General features: G+C 25.7%; 2 protein-coding genes across 2 annotated transcripts in view; one reads left to right on the top strand and one right to left on the bottom strand.

The window, feature by feature from the left end:
- Positions 1–3,036, bottom strand: part of LOC107449008 (Actin-related protein 5) — a 20,396-nt gene extending 17,360 nt beyond the window's left edge. Inside the window, exons 1-6 of the mRNA XM_016064400.4 lie at positions 2,785–3,036; positions 1,504–1,605; positions 1,225–1,313; positions 1,031–1,135; positions 751–862; positions 15–113 (exon numbers count right to left, since the gene is read on the bottom strand). Of these exons, the coding sequence (XP_015919886.1) occupies positions 15–113; positions 751–862; positions 1,031–1,135; positions 1,225–1,313; positions 1,504–1,605; positions 2,785–2,797 (520 nt within the window). The 5' untranslated portion in view covers positions 2,798–3,036. The remainder of the gene's footprint in view (positions 1–14; positions 114–750; positions 863–1,030; positions 1,136–1,224; positions 1,314–1,503; positions 1,606–2,784) is intronic.
- On the top strand, positions 3,005–24,545 carry LOC139424835 (E3 ubiquitin-protein ligase UBR4-like). Its single transcript, XM_071179873.1, has 14 exons — positions 3,005–3,419; positions 6,185–6,282; positions 9,446–9,549; positions 10,539–10,683; positions 11,264–11,451; positions 12,146–12,327; positions 13,525–13,768; positions 14,601–14,660; positions 17,030–17,220; positions 18,497–18,758; positions 18,853–18,973; positions 20,590–20,780; positions 22,495–22,580; positions 24,221–24,545. Exons 1-14 carry the CDS (start codon positions 3,301–3,303, stop codon positions 24,312–24,314), a joined length of 2,085 nt encoding a protein of 694 aa, XP_071035974.1. The 5' UTR covers positions 3,005–3,300; the 3' UTR covers positions 24,315–24,545.

The following is a 24,545-nucleotide window of genomic DNA, read 5'->3' as shown; positions in this document are numbered from 1 at the left end:
AATTATACAATTACCAGTTATTTTTGGTCTGTAGTTATAAAAGCTGAAGAGAGAATCAATGCCATATGCAACTGATGGCACATTGTAGCACTCGAATAAAAGTTCAGACATCACTGCAAATGAACAAAAATGTAAATTTTCCAAACATTTAATCAAATAATATAATCAAAACAACTTTTTTTTAATTAAATCAATTAGAAATTATTTTTATTTATTCTAGCAATATTTTTTAATATTTGATATGAATTAATCTTATAATGTTTATGTTTTGTAAGTTAATATAAAAATATACATAAATTAATAAGTGAATGTGGCTAATTGCTTAAACCACTCTTTGTTATAAAATTCTCAGTAGGTCAACACATTGTTCGTCTCATTAACATAAATGGATCAAATACTAATTTATGCTATTTTACTATAATTTAAAAAAAAAAAAGCATAAGCATAATTTTTAAAAAAAGCATAAATTAAAAAAATTTTCTAGGAATTTTTATGCTTTAATTTACAATGCAAGAGTGAAACAAAATGTTTTCAAATATTTCACTAAGTAATTAAAAAAAAAAAAAAAGCTTGATACTTAAATTTTTGAGCAATTAAATTTTTTCCTTTTACTGCTTCAGAGAAAACATGAATAAAAAATAAACATCATTAATAACTTTATATAAAAGAAACTAAATAAAATGATATCTAAATTAAACATTAATTTTCAATTCTTAAAATTATCTTTTCAAAATAACAAATAATTTTTACATTGCCTTGAGTAATTTGGGTTACAGACAGCTTCAGTAAGTACGATAGGATGGTCTACTACACCAGCAGTATTTATTCCCAAGTGGTTAAAGATATGATCAAAAATTACTTCCTAAAAATTAAAAAAATATGAATTTGTCATCAGACTTTTTTTCACCAATTTCTCAAAATATAATATTGTTAAATGCTTACAATTGCAATATTTTATTTATTAAAATTTAGATAAAACAAATTAAATATTAACTGATCATATACAAGTAATTTATATAATACTTCTTACTTGAGCATCAAATTGAGTCACAACATTCTTATCAAACTGGGTTTTCAATAACCATCTGACAACTTCAATATTCTTAATGTCATTACCTACTTGAGTTTCACTTTCCTACCAAATTAAACAAGAAGACACTAAGTCTAAAATTGCATAAAGTAAATATTGTTAATTTTAAAAATCTAAAGAATTGAAGCATTAACCTTCTTTCCACGTAATTTAGCAAGGACATTTCTAAAAACAAAGGATGGCTTTTCATTAATTGCCCAACCAGCCTTACACATGTAAGAACCTATAAAAAAAATCAGTATTAGTACATTTAAATTACCATAGTATATCATTTGCATCAAAAATTACTTATACAACTTTTACAAAAATAAAATCTCAATCATATGATTTCAAATCATATCATATATTAATATAAAAATATATAACTGTAAAGGAATATAGTAGAATGACAGGTTTACGGAGTTTATTCTTACCATTATCAATTATGATGGTAGTTCTTCTTTTAGATAAATTTTCACTATAAGCTAGGAATGGATCTGGTTTTACTTGAGGAGCTGGTAACGAATATATTTTTACTGAAAAAAAAAAAAATCAAATAAATTATACAGTTATGTGGATAATTTATTATTCAATTGCAGAAATATTAATCAACTGTAGTTAGCAATTAATAATCATTAATCCGCAATTTAAATACATTTAGCAGAAGTAAGCAAACTGCTAGTCATGTCCTTTGCAGGGCTGATACTTATCAAGAAAAGATTAAGAACTGGTAATAAGAAAATTTTAATTCTTCAGTACTTTCAGAAAAAGTAAAAGTTTTGAGATATTTACAACTTAATAATAAACAACTTAAAAATAAACTTTAACTGCAATTACAAAAAATAAATAAATAAATCACTTACTTATTAATAAGCAATGGCAGTTTCAGTGAGTACATCTTCTCGAAAGGAAAAAAAATTTTTTTACTACCAGTTTCTAATCTTTTTCAGATAAGTAGCAACTTTGGCTTAAGTTGACTTACTTCCTCAAAAAACTAAGAAACTGGTAGCAAAATTTCTAAAAAAAGCATTCGAAAACTCACCTTTTTACCTTTCTAATTACTGAAAAAAATTATTTCTGCTAGACTATCTCTGTGAGGGATTTTTAAGTAGGAAAAGTAAAACTGCAAGTTTTAAAATGTCTGCTTATAAAAATTTACTTTCAATTATTTTAGTTTTATGAGGACGCTGGTCAGCTTAACTAGATAACATTAAAATTTCAGATATATATATATTTATTTTTTTTGTTGAAGAAAGTTTTATGAAATTCCAATTATATAATACTTTTATAAGAGCAAGTCATTGAGTAGCTTGCAGAACTACACTTATTCTATTAACATGCATATATATATGCATATATATATATTTTCATATATATATATTTGTGTGTATAGATAGATAGATGGATAAAAACATTTTTCAGAGGACATCTAATTTTTTTTAAAAAGGCCTGCATATGAGATATAAAACAAGAAAAATAAATAAGACTATATTTTTTTTCATTTCTTCTAAAGTGATGTAGAAAATATAGCAAATGAATAAAATGTGGCCTTGTTTTAATATTTCTAAATTATTCTTACTTAACTTTAAACTATGATTCTTTAATAAAAAAAGGACCAATTTTAAAAAAAAATTCAAAACTCTTTATTACACTTTAAAATATGAAAAATATTTCAAAAAACTAAAGTTTATATATTTTATAGTTTTATAAATTACCAGTTTCTGTCATATTTTCCGGCAATTCATAGTATTCAAAATATCAACAAACAAAAGTCTTGTACGCAACAAACAAACTAGATGCAGCATACCATTGGAAAAAGTTATTCAGTTTATTCAAAATTCGTTTAAAATGTTACTTAAAAAGCCTACAATAAGTTCAAAAAGAGCAATCGGTTTTTAAGGAATACTAGTTTAAAAACTTTTTATAGTGATAGTTGTAGTAAGAAGAACACTTCGCACAAGAGCAACGTTTTAATTCATAAACTTCTTTGTCAAATTATATTATTGAATTAAATAATTTTTTAAGCCATAATTTTTCCAAAAAATTGCTATCTTTCTTTAGTTTCAGTTTCAATGCTCCTCGTGATGAACGAGCGAATAAGTTCTTGAAATCTTTATGGCAACATTCTATTGTTTGTAATGTGAATGTGTTGTTAGCCGAAAAAGTTTATTTATAGTTAGATATTAAAAGTATTTAAATTTTGGCTGTATTTCTATGATTCTTGAAATGTAATGGCGACGACAGAAATAGACTTCGCCTTTAGGGATCCTTCAATTTTACTTCTTACTGCTTCCGTGAATGTCATTAATAAATATGACGTTCTACAGCTGATCCGTTCTGTTACGAGAAGGTAGTGACCGGATTTTCTAGTTTTAATTTTTTGGAATCAGTTATTTAAACACTCACCTTATGTAAATACTCAATTTTCATTGTTTTGAAATTCTAATGAACTCGCAATCCTTCTCCTAGGGATATTCATAAGCTTCATAAAACCTAATTTGTTAGATGACGTCAGGGTTGGCATATATCCTATATGTTTTAGGTTTTAATCTTGGAACACTAACTATATTCGTTACCCATTATTTTATCAATTTCATTAACGAGGGAATATCTATGGAGACCAAATAACGTTAATGATCCATGTTAAAAATAACTGAGCAACTTGTTTTATAAATGTCTTTGTTAACTTTTTTTGTTCTAATTTGTATTGTCCTGTACAGTTTTGTAAAGTTCTTTTCAAATGATCCTCTTGATTTTTGTAAATCTCTGCATGAAAATACTCTGTTACCACTTGCACTTAAAAAGTCACTAAGTCTAGGTAACAACTGGGCTAAGTCTAGGTAACAACTATTATTTCAGGGGAGAAACTAAAAAAGTAAATCCACAAAAGTTGTCACCTATCCTCAAAGACTGTTTTTAGGTAGAATTTTAAGGCGAACCTATCCTATTTCCCTTATTATTAAGCGATTCATGAAAAGTTGATCTCTGTACTAGGTATTCACTTTCACATATTCACTGCCATAGTTGTGTGTTGTGATATTTAACTTTTCTAAAGGAAAAAAAAAACCTCGCAAAAATATATAATTTAAGCATAATCTTTTAATTTAATCATAATCTTTTATTGATCTACACTTCAGTTACAATTTCATTATAAAGACGATTAATTACAAAAGGGAAGAAATTATATTTCCATTATAGTGATCACAGGTTACGCATTGGTCAAATTTTTTTTAAACAACTATCCATATAAAGCTGAATAATCATTTTACTCCAAAATATTTCAAGTCATAGGTTGCAATAACCGCATGAATTGATGTTCTTGGTGTTGTTCTTCAACAGATAGCTTTTCAATTCTAGTCAATATAAGGTTCTCCAGAGGTCAGAAAATTATTTTCTTTTTTCAATATTCGTATTTACATTAAAGTTGCTAACAAAGACAGTCATTAGAAATTAATAAGTTAATCATAAAGAACATAAAAATAATTTAAATTAATATTATGGATAAACTTTAAAAATGTCCTTTGGTGAAAATTACAAAAAATTTCTCTATTAAGTTGCTTCATTTCTTCAAAACAAAGACTCAATTTGAAGAATAAAAATTCAAGAAATTTCAAAATTATCCTGTTTTTTTTTTTGTTTTTTTTAATTGATCTTGTTATTCTGCTTTTTTTCTTAATGTTTATGTTAGCCTGTTTTTTTTTAATGATTTATTCTGCTCATTTATGATTATGCTGAAATTGATCTACTCAAAATTCATTCAGACATGAAAAACCTGGAATAGCACCCAATTTTCCAATGGGTAAAAGATTTTATAAATTTATGAGTGCATTTGTAGGTTAAAAGCATTCGAGGTAATTTCTAGTAGTTTAAACTCTTGTTTGTTTATTGGTAAAGTCTGATTGGTAAATTGATAACGTCTTCAAGTAATCAAAAGTATCAAGCAATCAATAGAGACATTGCTGATTCTTTTATAGTGTTTTTCTTAAAGTGGTTTATGTGTGAAAATAATGCATACATAACAAAAAGTTCCTAAACAGTTCTTTTAATAAACTTCATCTTATGCTCAATTAAGGCCTAAATTCTGTATATAGGTACACTAATTTTAAACAATTTTACGTATTGATACAAAATACTAATATTAAAATTGAACTAAAAAAGAAACATACTACTTTTTAAAAAAATTTTTTTTACAGGAGGCAGTTATATCTTATTTGTATTATTATTAATAGTCCTCCATTAACTATTGTCATCGATTACACATTAAGTGAGGTTATTATCAAATACTCTTAGTCTAAAATATATGTATATGCAGTAAAAAAAAATTTTCTACATCTGAATATCTTACATTTTATGATCATCTAGTATCTTATATTTTATGATTTATCAGGTTGTGATGGATAATACCCTAACTAATAAACAAATTAGTGTATGTTGGAAAAAAATTTATAAAATTTCTACTAAATACAACTGCTCAGATCTGCATATTTTCTAAAAATTTTTCTCTATTTATCACCTAAGTATTTCATATAAAAAGTTAATCTTTCAAAAATTTGTCCTATTAACAAAATTGTCTTCTTGCTCATTTTATAAAATACATTTTCTTATAACTATTTACATATCTAACTATTTACATATCTAATCATTAACTTTCCAAGTTACATAATTCTTTTTATTTTTGTCTATGCCTTATTTATATTGAAAGGTTTTTAACTTAAAATGTTTTTATATTAAATTGCTTTAAATTCAAATGCAAATCTTAAAAATAATTAATTAATAATATAAAACAATAATTAGTAATTATATTAGAATATCCCAAACATAAACAAGTTAAGCTATATTAAATTAATTGATTAAAAATCAAATATAGTGTTTATTACAACAAATAGAGGTAACCAAGTTATAGTTGGCCTTAAAGGTTTAATCTTCCTCTATTTTTAAATTCTGTGTTTGAAAGAGTTCAGAGTAAAGATACACTATGATATGTTTTATAAAAAGTTAACTTTTGGCGGATTCTTTAATTTTTAAATTTTTTTAAAATTTTTTATTAAATCATAGTATCTCTGTAAATTTATAATGTAAGTCGGAAATTAATTCTTAATGGAAATTGTTTTTTAGACAACAAGCTCTTTTGTCTCATGAAGATGAACATGAAAACTTCTTTGCATCATTTGCAGCTCTGTCTGCTCATTATATAACTTCAAATTCCTGTCATAGTAAGTTGTACTTTTCTTTTGTGTAAGCTTTACTTAGAATATTTTAAAAACATGTATAGATTTCTAATAAATAATAAAGCAATTTATTTATGGTTTTGAAATATTTTGCATACAGCTCCAAAATTAGTCGTTTTGTTTAGTGTCTATATTTTATGCACATTATTGAAGATAGCGTCAATATTTAAGAACACTTTTGATTTTTCTTTTGTTTTAAAAGCATCTTAATTTTGGAAAAATTATTTGATTTTAAAGTATATTAATTTTCATTAAGTAAATAGTTTTCAAACATGGTTCTCTAGTTGGAGGACCACCAGAAAGAATGGATAATTGTTTCTCAGAAGATCACTTGAAAATCTCTTCTTAATATGCCTTAGCCTACACTTGCCCCCCGTGGCAGAATCGTAACAACACATCAACATTGTCGCAGAACGTTAGAGCTTTTTATACCATATTATTTATTACAACAACCTAATCTCGAAATGAAACGCACATTCGAGGAGTCCGATTTGCATGATTTCATCCTCGATCTTTTTTTCGGCAATTACTACTACGGATTTCATGATTTGTAATTAATTTTTTAATTTGATGATTATTTACGAAAGAAGGAAATTTGTCAAAGAAGGAAATTTGTGCATTCGCCCCCTAACAAAATGCGAGAATATCACCTATAATATTAGAATAAAAATTTATTACATGTTCAATTAAGAGAAAAATTATATAGTTTTTTCTTTTGTAAACACAGCTCTTTTGTTATTTTAAATTAGTAACATATATGTTTGTTATTATTAAAAGTATCTTGCTGAAAGATATTAGCGCTATAGAGTTTTGTTGCAGATTGTTCGAAAAAATTCTGCCATAGGGCGCTTGGGTGTTGTGCTACTGAGGATGATGAGTTTTCAAACATACATTTTCCACCAAGTTATGTACAAATCGAAAATTATTTCTTGATAAATTTGAGCACTAATTAAACTAATTTTAAGAATTTTTTTTTTTAAAAATTTTTTTGTAATCAATACTTTTTTCTAAGATTTAAAAAAACATTGATAATTTATATTTTTGTGTTAAAATACACGTGACCACATGTTAGATACAAAGAAATAGTTATTATAATTTGTGTGCAGATATGGACAGCTATATAAATCATAAAAAATATTCAAATTTAAACAAATATTTGATTCATGATTTTCAAAAAGTTAGAGAAATTTTTTACTGAATTCATTTTGACCTGTTCTTAATTTACACTTGAAAGAATTTCAATTTCATAATGCAGACTTTATGTGAATTTTCATTTCAATGCAAGAGTTACAATTAAAACTACAATAAGCAAAGCGTTATGCGATATTTTAATAAAATGTTTGTTGTTAAAACATTTTATTTAAGACAAAATAATATGTTTGTAACAAAAGAAAAGAGAATATTTTTCTCACCTGTCTAAGATTAAAACTGGTTGAACTTTTTCAACTCTTTTATGTATGGCAACTACTGTTACAATACCAGCAATTCAAAGAGTACTCCATTGACTCTGTGTTATAGAATTCTCCCTCTTAATAGTGATTAGGTAAATCTTCTATAACCAGTGTTTTCACTACAGCGCGAGAATCTCGCATATTTTTTCCTTTCCTCGCGTTAAAAAATGATTAATGCGAGAAGTTCGCGCACCCTATTAATGAATTTCAAAATGCGCGAATTTTGGAAAAAATTTTGTCTACTGCCATTTCAAATTAAATCCGCTTAGTTTTTCTTCCTTGATCTTTCATTATTTTCAATATCGGTCCTTGTTATCTAGCTTCCTTATTTACCAGTATTGTTCACATTTTTCCGTAACCACGTGTTCACCGTAGGTAAGGTTTCTTCATGTAAAACGTTTAAATTTTATGTGCCTGAAAGTAAGATGGACAAATACCTTGTTAAGACAAATGAAACAAATGTCGGTAGAAGCGGTAAAAACGAAACAAATATGGATATTCAACGGATATGGATCAAATACTAGCATGAAGTATGAACTTGGAAAGAATATTTCACGATTTTATAGCAGAAATAATTTAAAAGCCTATGCTGGCAGATGTAGAGGTTAGAAAAGTGTGTGCACAATGCTACAAATTTACTTGAGTGTTTTCGAATAATTCAGCATCTGTTGCAAGATCATTTAGCACCCAAATCCGAATTAAGACAAAATATCGAAACAGATTGACTGATAAGCATTTGAGCAACTTAATGAGAATGGCTGATGAAAAAGTAGATATAGAACATTTTCCATATAATGAGGCAGCAAAAATAATCAACGCTTTAAAAATTAGAAGATGTTAAAAATGTATTATAATTAAAGAAATATTTTTTTCCCCAGTCTATTCGTGTTTTTTTAAAACTTTTAGAAACTTCACTTAACTTTTTGAAATCTCACCCTGTTTTTGAGAAAGGATGAGAAATTCTCACCCATTTTTTCTTTGTAATGAAAACACTGGTAACTTTCCTGGTCTTGGTACAAATGTAAAATTGCTTTTTTTTCCATGTGTTATAAAAGTTATTGATTTTTTCAAATAAGACTCTAACTAACAATTTGTAAATCTCTTCTTATCTGGTTATTACTTTAAGCCACTCAATTATTCTGAAAAGTTTTATGTAGCTTTGTGATTCCAATATTTGAGTTATTGCTACATAAAATGGTCTTGTCTAAAAATATTTTCAGCAATCATATTATAAAATACTTTTCTTTTTGGAAAATGATATCTATTCAGTTCACTTGTAATATTTCTGAATATAAAGAGATGACATGTATGGGTGTCTTACAATAATTTAGAATGTGATTATTTTCATAGTTTTCGTTCTTATTTACTTAAATTTAATATTTGTCATGCTGTAACTGAGTAAATGTATAGCAATAAATAATATATTATAAACAATTTTATAGATATTTGAAGAAAATGTAATTGAAGATGAAGTACATAAAGCTATTACTTCATATGAGAACGAAGTCAAACTAAAATTGCAAACTGAAAAACCATCTTGTATTCTTCCAGGTGTAACACTAACTGTAGCTTGGCGCTGTCGCATCTTGGAACGTTATTTCTTATATCTTTTCTTAAATTTTCTCTATTTTTGTATTTGTATCTTGAATTGTATTATATATATATTTTCTTAAACTATTTTTTTTATTCTTTTGTAGTTCCAAAAAGTCAAATAAATACTGCTGCACAAGCATGTAAGGTATTGCTACAATATTTTTTGTATAAACTGAAGCACTGCACAGAACAATGTTGCATATCTCAGGTTTGTATATGCATATTATGTTTCTAATAATTTGTATACATTATGTTCACCATAATTTTAATTTGTATTGTATGGAAAATTTTAATTAAATATTAGCCCTATGAATTATTAAACTTATTGTAAAATTATTTTTATATGTAAATTCAATTCATATGTTTTTATAGGATATGTTACTGATGTGACCTAGAGTTGAAAAAACAGAGTATCAAAATAATTCAAATTAATTCAATCGGTTCACATAGATGATTTGGGCTCTGGACCAATATCAATTACTTTTTATTTCCATATGTGTTTTCAACCTATACAGATTGCATTGTATAAAATTGGAAATTTTGCGATCTTTTTCTGAAGAATCGAGTTCAGGATGCTTTCAAATTGCATATGCTGTATATTTTGATTGTACTAAAGTATAATTTAAAATAATTTTGGATAAACTTACAAATTTTTTTTTTTTATTAAAGAGGAAAATAATTTGCACTCAAATAATAATCTACAACATATTTAAATGTCAGAAATCTCTTATATTTATTCTTATTATTTACTTACATACAATAATATTTGCTTTGATTCTATAAAAAATCTGCATGAGTTTTTTTTAAAACTGCATCAGTGAAATAGCAATTTTTTTTTTTGTTGCTTTATAACTTTATACTTCTAAGAAATAAAATTTTGAAGGGGAAAAAAACGCATATATCTTCAACACAGTTTATATCTGAAAAGTATGTTGCACTTTGTACCATTTAATTAATTATAATAATATCAAAAGTTACAATATATATTTTAAAAGTAATTTTCATCATCTGTCATACAAATAGGTGTTTCAAATTATGCTCGTGACTTAAACTGATTTTATTCTACTTACTTGTCTTTTACTTTAGTATTTCAGTGTTCTTTTTTTTATTTATTTTGAAATTTTTCTTTATTTTAAGTTGAAATTTTTCTTAAATTATTTAAAAAATATTAATATTTTACCTTTATTTTTTTTTCAGAAACAAATAATTTCTATGATCCATGGTCTCTGCCAGAATTCTAATTCTCAAGTATTACTGCGTTCCGAGATTCCTCCATTGGTTCATATTCTCAAAACTGCAAAAGATCCACCATCCTTTGCTCTTAGAAGCAATGACTTACAAGGTAATATTTGAATAATATGTTTGAAATACAAGTGCCAATGATGTCTTGTTTGATTTTAATTAATAGATTTAATAACTTTTTTCTACAAATAAATAAATATTGGGCCAAATACTTTGTTAACTGATTTTTATATTTTTACTTTTAAATTCAGAAAAAAAGGATAATTTTAAACTGTGAAAAAAATTAAATACCACTTACAATTTCAAAAATTTCATAAATAAGTTTGATAATATACATTTGAATGAATAAAATGAAAGAAAAAATATTCCAGTATATTTAGTTGCTTCACGAATGTCCATATCCACAGATTAAGTAGAATAAATTTTCTGCCTGAAAAGTATGTTTTATATTTGCATTAATTTTGTAGCTTACCATTATTTATTTAGATTCAAACAAACGGGCACATATATGTATACTGACATCATCAATATGTTATTTTGTTGCTTGTTTTACACTTTGTTCGCAATTTTTTCCCCCTAGCAAGTTTATTAGCTTCAATTCATATCTGAAATATATGTTTTTAATTATATTCTACAAATATGTTCTATAAATAATATTAATTTCATGTTTTTAAAATTAGATGGGCAAGATACCACCAAAGAACCCAAAAGACCAAGGCTTGATCCTAGTGCAGCAATTTTGGAACAGCTTATGACCCCAGTTCTCGATTCTCAAAGTACACACAAATCAGAAGGCCCTGTGGAAGTAGTTGATAAAGATGGAGATACTACAATCATACATATACCTGATCCAGGTCAAGAATCAAAGGTATTTCTTCTCTCATTAATTTTATCAACTGTTTAAAAATATCCAAGTTCATTTATATTAAATCAGTGTTTGAATTAGGATAATGCTATGTTTCAGTATATCAATATAGTATGTGTTGTAAGTATAGAATTCAAAATTTAAGTTTGAAAGTATTTAAAACTGGATCATTGCATTTCAGTTCGTCCGGCCATAGCAACCACTAATTAAAATTTTAATAAAAAATTGATAAAGGTTTAGGACTTATATGCTGATTTAAAAAAAAAAAAAAACACAATAACTTTGGGATTTATGAAAGAGATACATTAAAGGGGCTAAAAAGATACAATCCAATAAATAAAAAATATTGTGAAAATTACCCAACTCTGTCAATTAATAATAGGACATTTTTTATCTGTTTCATAAGCATTTAGATGTAAAATCATGTAATTGACAGATTATTATGGAGAATAAATAATAGATTAACATTGTAGAATATATTTAAAATAAGTTTCAGCCATTTGTAGCTCTATTCATATTATTAATGTAGCAATAAGATGATTAGCTTGCTAAGTTTGTAAAAGCTCTCAACTTTTAATTCAATTCTTTTACTTTTTTTCTTCCAAAATTACTGATACTTATTGAAATCATCAAAACTACAGGTTATTATCCATATATTTATACTAATTTAAAAAATTGTTTTGTAAATTTGTTTCAGATACTACTTTTGGCCAAAAATAAGTTAGCCCTACAAGTTTTAAGTGGAGTAGATGACCTGTTGGACACCTGCTTACTACTTCCTGCTATAAATCAGTATACAATAAAGCTGCAGGATTCATTGGCTGGAAAAGGCTTACTTCTACCATCCTGCACGGCTGGTGCTGTTCGTATAAGCAATTCGTAAGTCTTCATTTTTTTTTATATATATTTTTTATACAGTTTGAGATAAAAGTTTATTTTATGAAAAATTAAATAAATTGTAGTAAACACTTTTAAATTTTATTGATCATCATTATTTCATAGCGTCCGAAATGGGTCATCTCCATAGGAAATCTACTGTAGATGACCCCTTTTAAAACTCATTAATAATTCATCGAAAAGAAGAAATTAGCTGTAATACAGTAAATTAGTTTTTATCGTTTAATGCATTATTGGTACAGTACAGAACCCGTTATCTGGAAATCAGAAAACCGGAAAACCAAAAAACCGGAACGAAATTCAATACATTTTCCAGCCATTTTTAAAGAAATTTTTTTTTTCTCATAAGATTTTAGGATTTTTCATTCTTTTTTGAAAGATATTTACCTTACCATCATTTTGGAAATAATCATTAGTATATTACTTCATCTTTTATCTTCTGTTTAAGATTATTTCCAAATATTTTTTTTTTTTAGTTGGGCTTGACAATAAAAAAAAACGGCTTTTTGTACCGATTCAGAAAACCGGAAAAATCAGTTATCCGGAATAACAATGATCCCGATCGTTCCGGATAATCGGTTCCCTACTCTACTTCTATATGATATTGATACATGATAATCTCATATCTATTAAGTTGATGTTTATTTTTTATTTATTAGTAGTAGGATTTTTGAAAGAATGTTTCTCTTTCCTTTCTGATAAAAGACATTTTTAATTCAAATAATAAACAGGGTGCGTAGCGTTTGTAAAAAGTACTTAAAGGTGCTTTTTTGAGGATTTCGTTTTTAAAAGCTTTTAAAGGTGCTTTTTTCAGCTGGCGTTTTTAAAAAGTGCTTTTTTTTTCACGAATGAATTTTTTTTCCTTCAGTGATATCTGATAGATCCCATGCATTTTACGAAAAATGGGGTGTTTGCTACGTAATTATTCACGCGGACTTCGTGTCGCACTCACGTTATGACTTGCGCATGCGCGCACACTTGAAACNTTAAAGAACTTGAAGTTTATGAAAAAAAATTTTCTTTTTGTGTTTATTTAAGATATGAATATTTGGTTTTTTAAGAATATTTGAATTTTTTTCCTTTTTGTGTTTATCTAAGATTTATGAAAACATTTCACAACTGATTTTAAAATATTTTTACATGATAGTCATCATGATTTTTTGTGATTTTTTTTTCCAGTTACAAGGCTTTAGCAAGTGACATTCAAAGCATCAATAAAGCACTTAATTTGCCTGTTTTAGAACCATTAAGCAATCAAAGAATTGCAAAAATAATGAAAATTACATTGAGTTGTCTTTATGCTTCCATAAGTGTGGCAACTTCCAATAGTATATTGGGACTGTCTAGCAACCCACAAATGAAAGGGTCGACTTCTAAAGATGATGAAAATGAGATTTCTGCTACCTCTATAGTGGAAACCACTGTAAGTTTCATTTCTTATAATCTAAAGTTTTTAAATAAGTTGTTAGAGTTTGATGTGAAACTTTCTTTTCATTGGTTAGCCAATGACATGTATCAAATTTCATATCTGATATATTATCTTTAGTACTTAGACCTTTCTCATCACTTATTTTTTGTTAATCAATGAAAAGATAGTCCATTTGTAACTACAAAATAGAGGGAAAGTTGTTTGATACGTTGAAGTTTTAATTAGACCCAAGTTCTACTCTATTTTTATATTATTTTTTAGGTTGAATGCTATAAATTCATAAATTTTACTATCATCTTCATTATCACATTGAAAAATATTTGATTTATGTTGAGAGCTTTATTTATATTAAGGATATTGATTATTATTAAAGAGTGCCAATTTCAAGAAATTTAGTTAAATACTATTGTAATTTTAGTTGGCATGCTATTGCAATATTTTTTTTAAAATTCGAATAATAAGCATTACAAAATATTTGAGTTAAAATTATAATAACTGCTCATGAATAATTTGAAATTTTTATTGTTTCTTTATTATTATAAAAGTTAATTTGATAACTTGATGATTCACATTGCCTATGTAGAATATAAGTATTTTGTTAGAGTTTATTTTTTAGTGCACCAAATAATCAGCCCAGATTTGGCTTTTTGATCATACAGACACTATTACATACTGATTCACAAGTATTAAAAAGAAAATAAATAAATGAAAAAAATCCTTTCTTACTTTTACTGACTTGATCTTACTTTTTTAATCAGATTTTTTTTACTTCACTATAATGAGGTCATTAAAAAAAATGCTAATTATGTGTTTCTTTTTTTTTCAGTTAGAAATATATAATATCATTGCTGGGGTAATTAATAATTCAACTCGTGCAGGTGGACATGTAAGTATATATTAATAATGTATGTTTAATGAAATCTGATTGTGAATTTAATTTTTTTCCCATGATAATCAATTTAACTAACAATATGAAAATTATTTTATTTAATGTCTAAAGTTAGCAGAGATGCCAACTTGCTCCGGACAGCAAATATATATTTTAAAGTGGTAGTTTATCAATTGTGATTCTTGGTTTAATAAATTCAATTTAGTAGATATTTATCCACCACTATTTCTAAATAATTCATAGGCTTATATAATTCACCACTTTTTAGTACTTATGTTATGCTATACCTTTTAAAAGCAAGCAAAAGTAGTCAAATATATGCAAAATTTACTATGTAGTTATTTACCGTTTTTTTAAATTATTTTGGCGTGTCCGGAGCAGTTGGCATCTCTGAGTTAGTGCTATAAACTACAATGTCACATTTTGATCACAGTTGACTCTAATTAACATTCCCCATTATCTATATATCTACTTTAAGTTTGATTTTTGAGGACATATTATAGAAAAACTTCGAAAGCTAAAAATTAGGTGGTAACTTAAAGCAGCAAATACTAAAGCATTTTAAAATCTTGCATGAAGAATCACTTTAAAAATCTTTGAATGAAAACTAAAGGTAAGGAAAAGTATTTAATATTCAATTCTGTTTTCAGTCTTGAGGTTCCTTGACCTTTTTGTTCCCACGGGTCCCTCATTTGATAAATTTTTAATCTTGATGTCTTAAAATGATTCATCATTAAGATAGCTATTTTAATAACCTTTATGAAGTATTTTTTTATAATTAAAATAGGAGAATGTTTCTGAAAATTTTATAAAAGCTGCTTCCAATTTGCCAATTTAGAAAAAAACAATGTTGAAACTCTAGTTGATATTGCTTATTTGCATCATTTGCCTATCATATGATGGGCAATATTATATCATTATTCATTTATGTTTTGGTTTCAGTTTGTTAATTGTAATTATTTTAGGTCTCTACATTTTACTTTATTACATGGTATTTAGATTATGACTTGTCTCTTGTGAAATGATATTATAAGCAGTCAAACCTCCAAATTGCAGGATTTTTGAAACAGAGAATTACATTCTTTTAAATGTCATGCAATTATATGCATTGAAAATTCATAGATTATTTCCTATCTTTCTTAAATTTATAATTCTATTAAAAGTTCCTACTACCTTTTTAAATAAATAAATAAGTTAATTTTTATTTAATTTCATAAAAAAGGGTTGCAAATATTTCTACTCTTTTTCTTATGCCATAAATGTCTAACTTTTTATTAAATGTATAACAAATTATAAGTGAATGTCTTGACAACAGGATTTCAAAAATGTTTTTTCAATCCTTGTTTCTTTAACCTCTTTAAAAATAAGCATAAAAATTCATTACATCTTAACTAACTTTTTGTAGTTAAAAATTCTGCCAAAATATTTAAATATTGACTTTAGATATAATGGGATTTGATCAATTGCTTCACTTTTGGCAGTGTTTATTTTCGATAAAGCTCCAGCAATGGATTTATCCCTGTATTTCAAAGCAACAATTAAATACTCGCTTCTTACGCAGGTTATGTTCTTATATAGAATTTCATTGGGCAGGTTGTGGAGGTTTCTAACTCCCACGGCCTGTTCTTATTAATATCATAATTATTCAAAATAATACTCAAATATAGATCTATAGATTAAATGTTTTTCTTTAATTATTATTTAAGTGTGTCCCATTTAAATAACTGATAGATTTTTTATTTTTGATATTTTAAAATAAATCATTTATTTGAACCCAAGACCTGATCTTGTTCATGTCTTTCTGAATTTTTCCCAATATATGCTGGGAAACCCAAGAGATAGTAAATTTTCCTCAAAGGCTAAAAGCTCTATAAAATAAATATAGTTCACAAACATGGTTTTGTGTCTACAACTTCCATGATTAAATATAGTCCTACATTGTGCATCATCAATGGTTCAACAATTTATATCATAATAAAAATTTTCATTTTAAAGTGAAATTGGATTGGTTTATTTTTAAATCGCACACGATTGAGTTTTTTATTTATAAAGTTCAAAAAAGTAAATTATATTTCAAAAACAAAATTTAGGTATAAATTATAAATTCAATTATGCTGTTAATTTCTTTGAACTTTAAAAAGCATCTTGCCATCTTTTTACTTGAAACCAAAAAGTCATTTTTAGAAGCTTAAATATTACAGTTTTTTGTTACTTTCTTATAACAATAATTGTATCATCACCTTTTCAATTTGTTATATTTTTTTCACATTCATCATTTTTTTTAAAAAAAAAAGTGTAGAATTATATGGAATATTGCTTTAAATATAGTTTTTAATTCTTTCTAATATCTTTTTTCGTTAATTTAGATTTTGCAGAATCTGCATATGATTGGATGCTGGATTATATTAGGTGGTTTGCAATACATCTTAAACTTAAATCCCTCACAGCTTGGAGAAAGGACCAAAGAAATTTCCTCTAGAGGCAAAGTCACTCCTGACCAAACACCATCTAAGGCTAAAGAATCTCAACCCACTCCAAAACCCATCATTTTAAAAATGTAATTCAATATATATATATAGATATATGCATTATTTTTACTTAAACAGTTATTAAAGTACTGCTGATATAATCTACAGGATGACCAGAAGAAGAAAAAATGTTCCAAAGTAAAATGAAATGACAAAAAAATATGTGAAATAAATATTACAAAATGCTCAAAGCAAATTTGGTTGTTAGTATTGTTTAAACATTAAATGATTTATGTACAGTGGTTTTTGAAGTATTGCAGTTCCTTATCAGGGCACTTTTTTTTGGTTGCCTTGTATTATGGTGATAATAATAAAAACAATTTATTAAAATTTATTGCTCATTAGTGGTTTTCTTAAATGTAGAATTGAAGGAAATGTTTAAAATTGATTATTGAAGTTATCCCCGTTCAAGAATATGGCTTAGGTTGCCAGTTGTAGAGAATACTCATTCTGACTAACTGTCAACTGTAGAGAATTAGAATATCACAAGAATTGATATTGAACGTTGAAGACCGTGTGAATATAAAACCTTTATTCTAAATCAAAAGCATCTATTAAAAGCTAATTGTATGTGGGTATAAACTTTCCTTGAAAAATATGCAACTACTTTTTTTTTCATTCAAAATTATAAAAAAAGAAAAGGATATAATAACCTTTAGACAATAATTTTTATGCCATTTGAATATGTAGACTATTCTTTATTTGAAAAATTAAAAAATTTCTCAAGAAGAATATAACATATTTAAGTGTATTAGACAAACATATAAAAAGTAAATAAATTATAAAAGTATAATTATAGGTTTCTTGTATTTGAATTAAAAAAGTATTAAAATCCTTAATGAAAATATTTGTAAAATTAGTATAGTTGTAAGTTCACTCTATAATATGCATAGATTTAGAAGTTCATTTGTCTAAGTAGTGTAAATTCTGCAAATGAAATGTATAAATCATTATATTTCAACATTATTTTAGTATTATTTTTTTCTCACTTTATTAATTATTTTGTTTATACTGAAATATAATGTGTATAAAGCTATAGCAAGATAATATTGAGTTTAAATCTTTTATTGGATATTTTAATACTGTACATGCATTGTATAAATTTAAAGCTGTGGATTGTTTTTGTAATTTATTTTTAAACCTGAAATGTAAAAAGTGTGCATTTAAGAGTAACACCAGCTTTGTATCAATAGTTTGAGAATCTATTATCTTAATATAATTATCTTCTAAAAAATGGTTTGTTATATACAAAAAGGATATTGTTATAATAGCTGTCTGACGAATTTCTTCTTTAAATTTATTTAGACAACAAGGCTGTGGCGTATTATCTGTTGCTCTTGCAACACATGCTATTTCTCTGATGTCTGAACTTTTGGATGACTTAAAAGTTGAAGTAGGCTCTGAACTCATTGAAAGTATGGGAAATACACTATCATCAGCTCAGGGAGCATTTATAGTGCCTGATATAACTGAAACATTTACAGCTTGGCAACGAGTTCAAAAAATTACTTCAACAATTAACTTGACAAACTTGCTTTTCAGTCTTGCTTCTGTGAGTTACCGTAAGGTAAGATGCATATTATGTACTCCTCAATATCCTGTAATACGCATGTGTACAGATGTATAAAATTTTTTTATTTGTGTATGTGTGTGTTTTATAGGCATGTATGTTAAAAAGAATTCAAAAAAATCCAGTTGATGGAGATAATTTCAGTACTTCAGATTCAAATACATATTATGAAGATGATTTTAGCTCCTCAGAAGATAGCAGTGTTGACACAGGTATTAATTATATCTTTATTTTAAAAAAAGTAATCTGCTGCTACATTCTGCTGTGACATAAATATTATTCATAAATTCTTTAACTACCCTATTCTTTTGAAATGCATGATTTATGTTCAATGTATTATGTATCAAGAGGATAATATGTAAAATAAATATAATTTATTATGAATTTCTTTTCAATAGTTAGATGATTTTTATAAATACTTAAAAAATATATTTATTAATAGAAACCCCTTTACAAAATACTCTAAACCTCTAAGTCCCAAAAGAGGGAGAAAGTCTCTACAGAATAATTTATGTTTATAGCAGGACTTTTACATCCACTTTCTGCTAATAGTTTTTGTTTCATTTTGTGGGAATTTATGTTGCATGTATTAGATATAATTCCATTCCTTGAATGAAAATTTATTTTTACAATGTTGACAAGGCTTAATTCTAAGTTTAAATGCAAATTAGTGTATAGATAATTGAAATCTGTGCATCTATTTGAGTTTAGTTATTTGATAACTACAGTTATTATTAATTGCAACTACATTAATTTTAAACTGTACTCTAGTCTCTATCTAATTTAGACTATCAGTACAGGTAGTCTAAACCTCTATTTGCAATGTTATTAATAAAAGATTTTTTTATTTTTATATTACGTTTTATACGATAATGCATGCATCACCCAGTCGTGGAAAAGCATTTTGCCTCACTTTTTAGGACTCTATCTTTTAACGCCCATAGTAAGAATGCCACATAAGTTTTGTCATGGCCAGACTACGTGGACAGCACCTGAGCTAACACCCCTCTTTATAAACTTCCACACAACCAATGAGAGGACTTCCAGCATTTTACTCGCACCTTAATGCGTATACATGCGGGTTGTACTGTTGAGATCGAACTCCCTACCCCAACTTTCCAACCAATGGTGTAAACAACAGCTTAACCGATTGTTCCACAGGAACGTTTTCCTTTTCATTATGAATAACTTTGCTTTATCTGTATTGAGTATTTTTTTTAATAAATGAAAATATAACATTTAATTCAGCATCAGTTTTAATTGCTTTTAGATCTTTTACCAATTAGTCTTATCTTGTATAATGATGGTTAAAAAATATGTTTTGTATTTTTAAATAAAAACTATTTCTGTTAACACTCATTTTTTTCTTTACCTAATTTTCAACTTATGGGTTTAAGGTTACTTGAGTTTTATTTTACAAATATATTTTACCCTGCAGTTTTAGATAATATCACAAATTGTGACATTTATTTGTAAATTTTTCTACTCATATGCATTTTTTAGACTTGTGTAGTAAAATCTCTTTATAATTTTATTAGTTTTAATATTTTAAGTTTATATATTTTTTATTATATGGTCATTTACTGACAAACTTAATGCTTAATGAGTTTAAATAAATAAAATTATGTGAATTTTTATTTACTTTCCAAAAAAAGAAGAAAAAAAGGAAATGGAAGTACTTCTAGTTTAAGAATATAAATATAATCCATTATACAAATTTTTCTATTGGAAAAATTTGTATATGGATTATGGGAATTCATTTTTAGCGTAAAAAATGTTAAATTATATATGTTGTAAATATTTACTAAGATATCATCTCATTACTTAGATGATGACAGTGAACCTATTCTTGGACAGTGGTTTGAGGAGACTTTAGCTCCACCTGAGCCTCCAAATGCTGCCCCTGCACCTGCAGCAAATAGTAATGAATCTGATGCTTCAAATGCTAAAGCTCAACAACCTCAGCAAGTAACTGCTGAAAACTCTTCTCTAATACCTGATAAAGGAGAACCCAATGGGGTAAATTATGAAATTTCTTACATTTATGCTAATTGTATCTTTCTTTTGATCAAACATTGTATATATTGCTCCAACAAGTTAAAAACAGCTGGGCATTTCATAGTCTGTTAAAAAAAAGATTAATAACGAAACTAAACTAAGTAACTTGGCAACTTGAATCATAAAATATAATATTCAACTCAACATCATTTATAGCTATTATAATTTGCTGTTTTTTCTTTCTTTTTTTTAAAACTTAAAATGTAGTTTTCAATAACTTTTTCTGACAGTATTTTTTTTACTGTACAGCATATTTTGTCATCATTGTGATTTTTAAAAATAGTTAATAAATTATCAGAAATGATTTTAATTCCCTCTGTAACGTGAAAGTCATAATTATAGTTTTAGGACAAATTAAGGTTTTTTTATTCACTAATGATTTAAATTTCAAATTTATGCTTTTAGTGGAGATCTATGCTTATCTAAAATCTGAAGTATGTAAAACTAGATGAAATTTAAATGTAATAAATAATAAAAGTATGAATTTTCTTTTTCTTGCACTTCAATACTCATTTTTTGCAGTGTGCGTTCAGTAACAAAAAGGCAAGAAAAGATGAATTTTTTTTTTTTAAATAAATGTGTGTGCAACAATTTAAATTAATTAGGCAAAAAAATTTTCTCATAGGGCATTAAGTCATTTTATTTTAAAAATGAAAAAAAAAAATTTAATTCAAAGCAAAGTTCAGATAAATTAAGTTTTATTTAATTTGGAATACATATCTATATTAAAGAACAAATTATTCTTTATTTTCTAGTGATAGTAGATTCAGTTCATAAAATTTTTTTTTACCCATTTTTGACCAGACTTTGTTGACCATTTTTCTTAGAGTAATAGGTTTTTAGTTTTAAAATGTAAGGATTCATGTTTAAATTTATTATTTATTTAAAAATTTGGGATTGTTCATATTTTATTTTAAAAGTTTCAGCCTTGAAAACTTTTTCTCTTTTGAATGAACTTGCCATTTTTAACAGTGAATTTCATTAAAATAATGTAGCGTCTTTAATAACAAACAATTTTAAACTATTAAACATTTGAAAAAATTAAATAGCTTAAATATAATATCCCGTAAATTTAATATTATAGTAAAAAGTTAATAACAACATGTTTTTCTCTACAAAACGGGATTATAAGTGTCAAAAAACTTATAACTAGCTTTTTGAACTTATGTGTACAAATGAAGAGTAGCTTTTTCATCAGATGAGCATCAGAAGTTTTTGGCATGACAAGCATCAAAAATGGTTTAAACTGTCAGAAACTATTTTGGTGCATTAGCTTGGTTACGAAAACATTATTTTTCATTAATTCTATTATAATTGTTATTTTATTTATTTTGTTGCTAATGCTAATTTTCTTATTTATTTGGTAAATAACGTGGTATTCCCCTACATAGTCTGTGTGTGGTTTTTTTTTTATTATTTTTTTTAAGGAAAAAATTATTTTATTAATACCCTTTTGCTGGAGGAAAATTTTTTTTAAAATTGGTTTTAATTTTGTTCAGTGAAATTTCATTTGTTAATTGGTTTTAATTTTGTTTCAGTGAAATTTCATATAAGGTTTATAATTATTTTTAAATCTTCAGATGTTTTATCACCATTTATTATCATGTGATGTATCATTAGATTTCTATTCTATTTTTGGAAAATTCTTATTAATTTTTTGTTTATTCTATTTCAGTATATCAGTTTAGCTGCGAAAATATTCTCTTTCATGAACAACTTCTTGGTGAACTTTGATAATCAATGCATTAAAACATTTTTAAAGTATGTTATTAGCTTGTTTTTTTAATTAGCCTTATGTTATTTATGATTTCTGAATAATAAACATTTGTGGTTAATTATAAAAGAATGGCATTACATTAATTCAATTCACTTTAATATTGTTTTCTCTCTCTCTCTCTCTCTCTCTCTCTCTTTTTTTTNTTTTTTTTTTGCAATCTATATAATATGAGTATTCAATTAAATAATTTATTATGTAAATATTGAGGCAATATAATATAGTTAACATTGAGGGGAAGTGATGACATGTTTTTGAAAATGTTAACAGAGTTTATATAATTTAATTTACATTGAAAATGTTAATTGGTAATATTTTTAAAAAAAAAACATGAATATTGGGCCATATATTCTGCTGAATGTTCGGCCCAATATTAAATAATAATAAAATAATATTTTATTTATTATAAAATAATGTGTTATATGAATAAAGTATTATTTGAAAAATTGATTTAATAAGGAATAATCTAAAGTCGAATTTTTTTACTATATATTGTATAAAGTAGTTTTTACACATACTTATTGAGTATACATACTTTATTACAAATATATTTGTGCCGAAAGACGCATGGAAAAGCGAAATATGAAGAATTGAAACTAGATTACTTTATACTGATTTGTGAATTTTGTAATGCTGATTCTTATCTTTTTTAATTGTATTTAGGCAAGCAAATTTCATTGTTTTTTTCAACAATTTATGTTTTAAAAATTGATAGAATTTTTTACAAATTTTATCATTTTTGCATGTTAGCAATGGGTTTCTAGTAAATTTTATTCTTTTATTGTCTCTTTTTTCTTGTACATAAAACAGATAACTAGTAACACTGTAAACTGTGATTCTCAATGTTGAAGGTATATTTCAGAACTAAAAACAATTTTTCTTTTGATTTTTCATAAGCATTTCCTTTTATGAGCGTATTTATTAGGGATTTATTAAACATTATATATCAGACAACTGATTCGATATTATTTATTATGCAACTTATGACTGTATGTACATTTTTATTGTGAAGGTTCCTTTATGAAGGTTTCTATTAGACTTTCAATATTCACTTTTTCTTGAAAATACGGTAACTGGTAAACTGAAGTGGTTAGCTTTAAAATTTTCTTTCAAAATTTGAGATCGATTTTAATTTTTCTGTTTTCCTTTGGTGTATTATATATATATTTTTTTAAATAGGAATTTTTATGATGGGGCTGTGTTTTTAAAAGCGTTTTTGGTAGACATTATTTCTTTTAATGTTTTATGGATAATTTTTTTTCGGGAAAATATAATTTTTTTGCCTTAAAGTTTCATTTTAAGAACAAAGGGGATATATATTTTTTTCTTATTTAATAACTTTTTTTTTTTTTTAAAATCTTAAATCTTTCTAATTATCTCAAAATCTTATCTTAAAAATTTCTTATAAAGTATCTTTACCCCATATCAATATACAGCTAACTTTTGTTTAATTTTCAATAATGACTAAACTTATTTCTATGTAAAAAATATTTATTAATAATATTTTTTTTTTAAAATGTTGCTATTCGGCCAATTTTTTTTGGCTGAATATTCGGTATTCAGCCAAATTACTATTCATTACATCCTTATTTCTAAATGAATTATAAATTTCATAATATTTCTTTAGGTACAATCTAAGTGAATCTCAAATGATCGTGTTGGCTGGCATAATCAAAGACTTAGATAGAGAAACTTCTAGAATAGATAGTGGTATGTTTTAAAATTTAAATTTCATATTATGTTTTTGTCTTCAAATTACTTTAATGTGTTATTTTTTTTTATATAATTTAAATTAATTTTTTTCCTGTTATTTCTTAAAAATACTGAATAAATATACGCTTAAGATTATCAGACTTTTTTTAAAAAATGTTATTTTAACCTTACTAAATATTTTCATTCCGTAAAAAATTTTGTGAATTAATAAATTTTAATTTATTTGAAGCATATAAAAA

Source organism: Parasteatoda tepidariorum, chromosome 4 (genome assembly GCF_043381705.1).
Source record: "Parasteatoda tepidariorum isolate YZ-2023 chromosome 4, CAS_Ptep_4.0, whole genome shotgun sequence".
Taxonomy (NCBI): Eukaryota; Metazoa; Arthropoda; class Arachnida; order Araneae; family Theridiidae; genus Parasteatoda; species Parasteatoda tepidariorum.
This window is presented reverse-complemented; position numbering and strand designations above follow the sequence as displayed.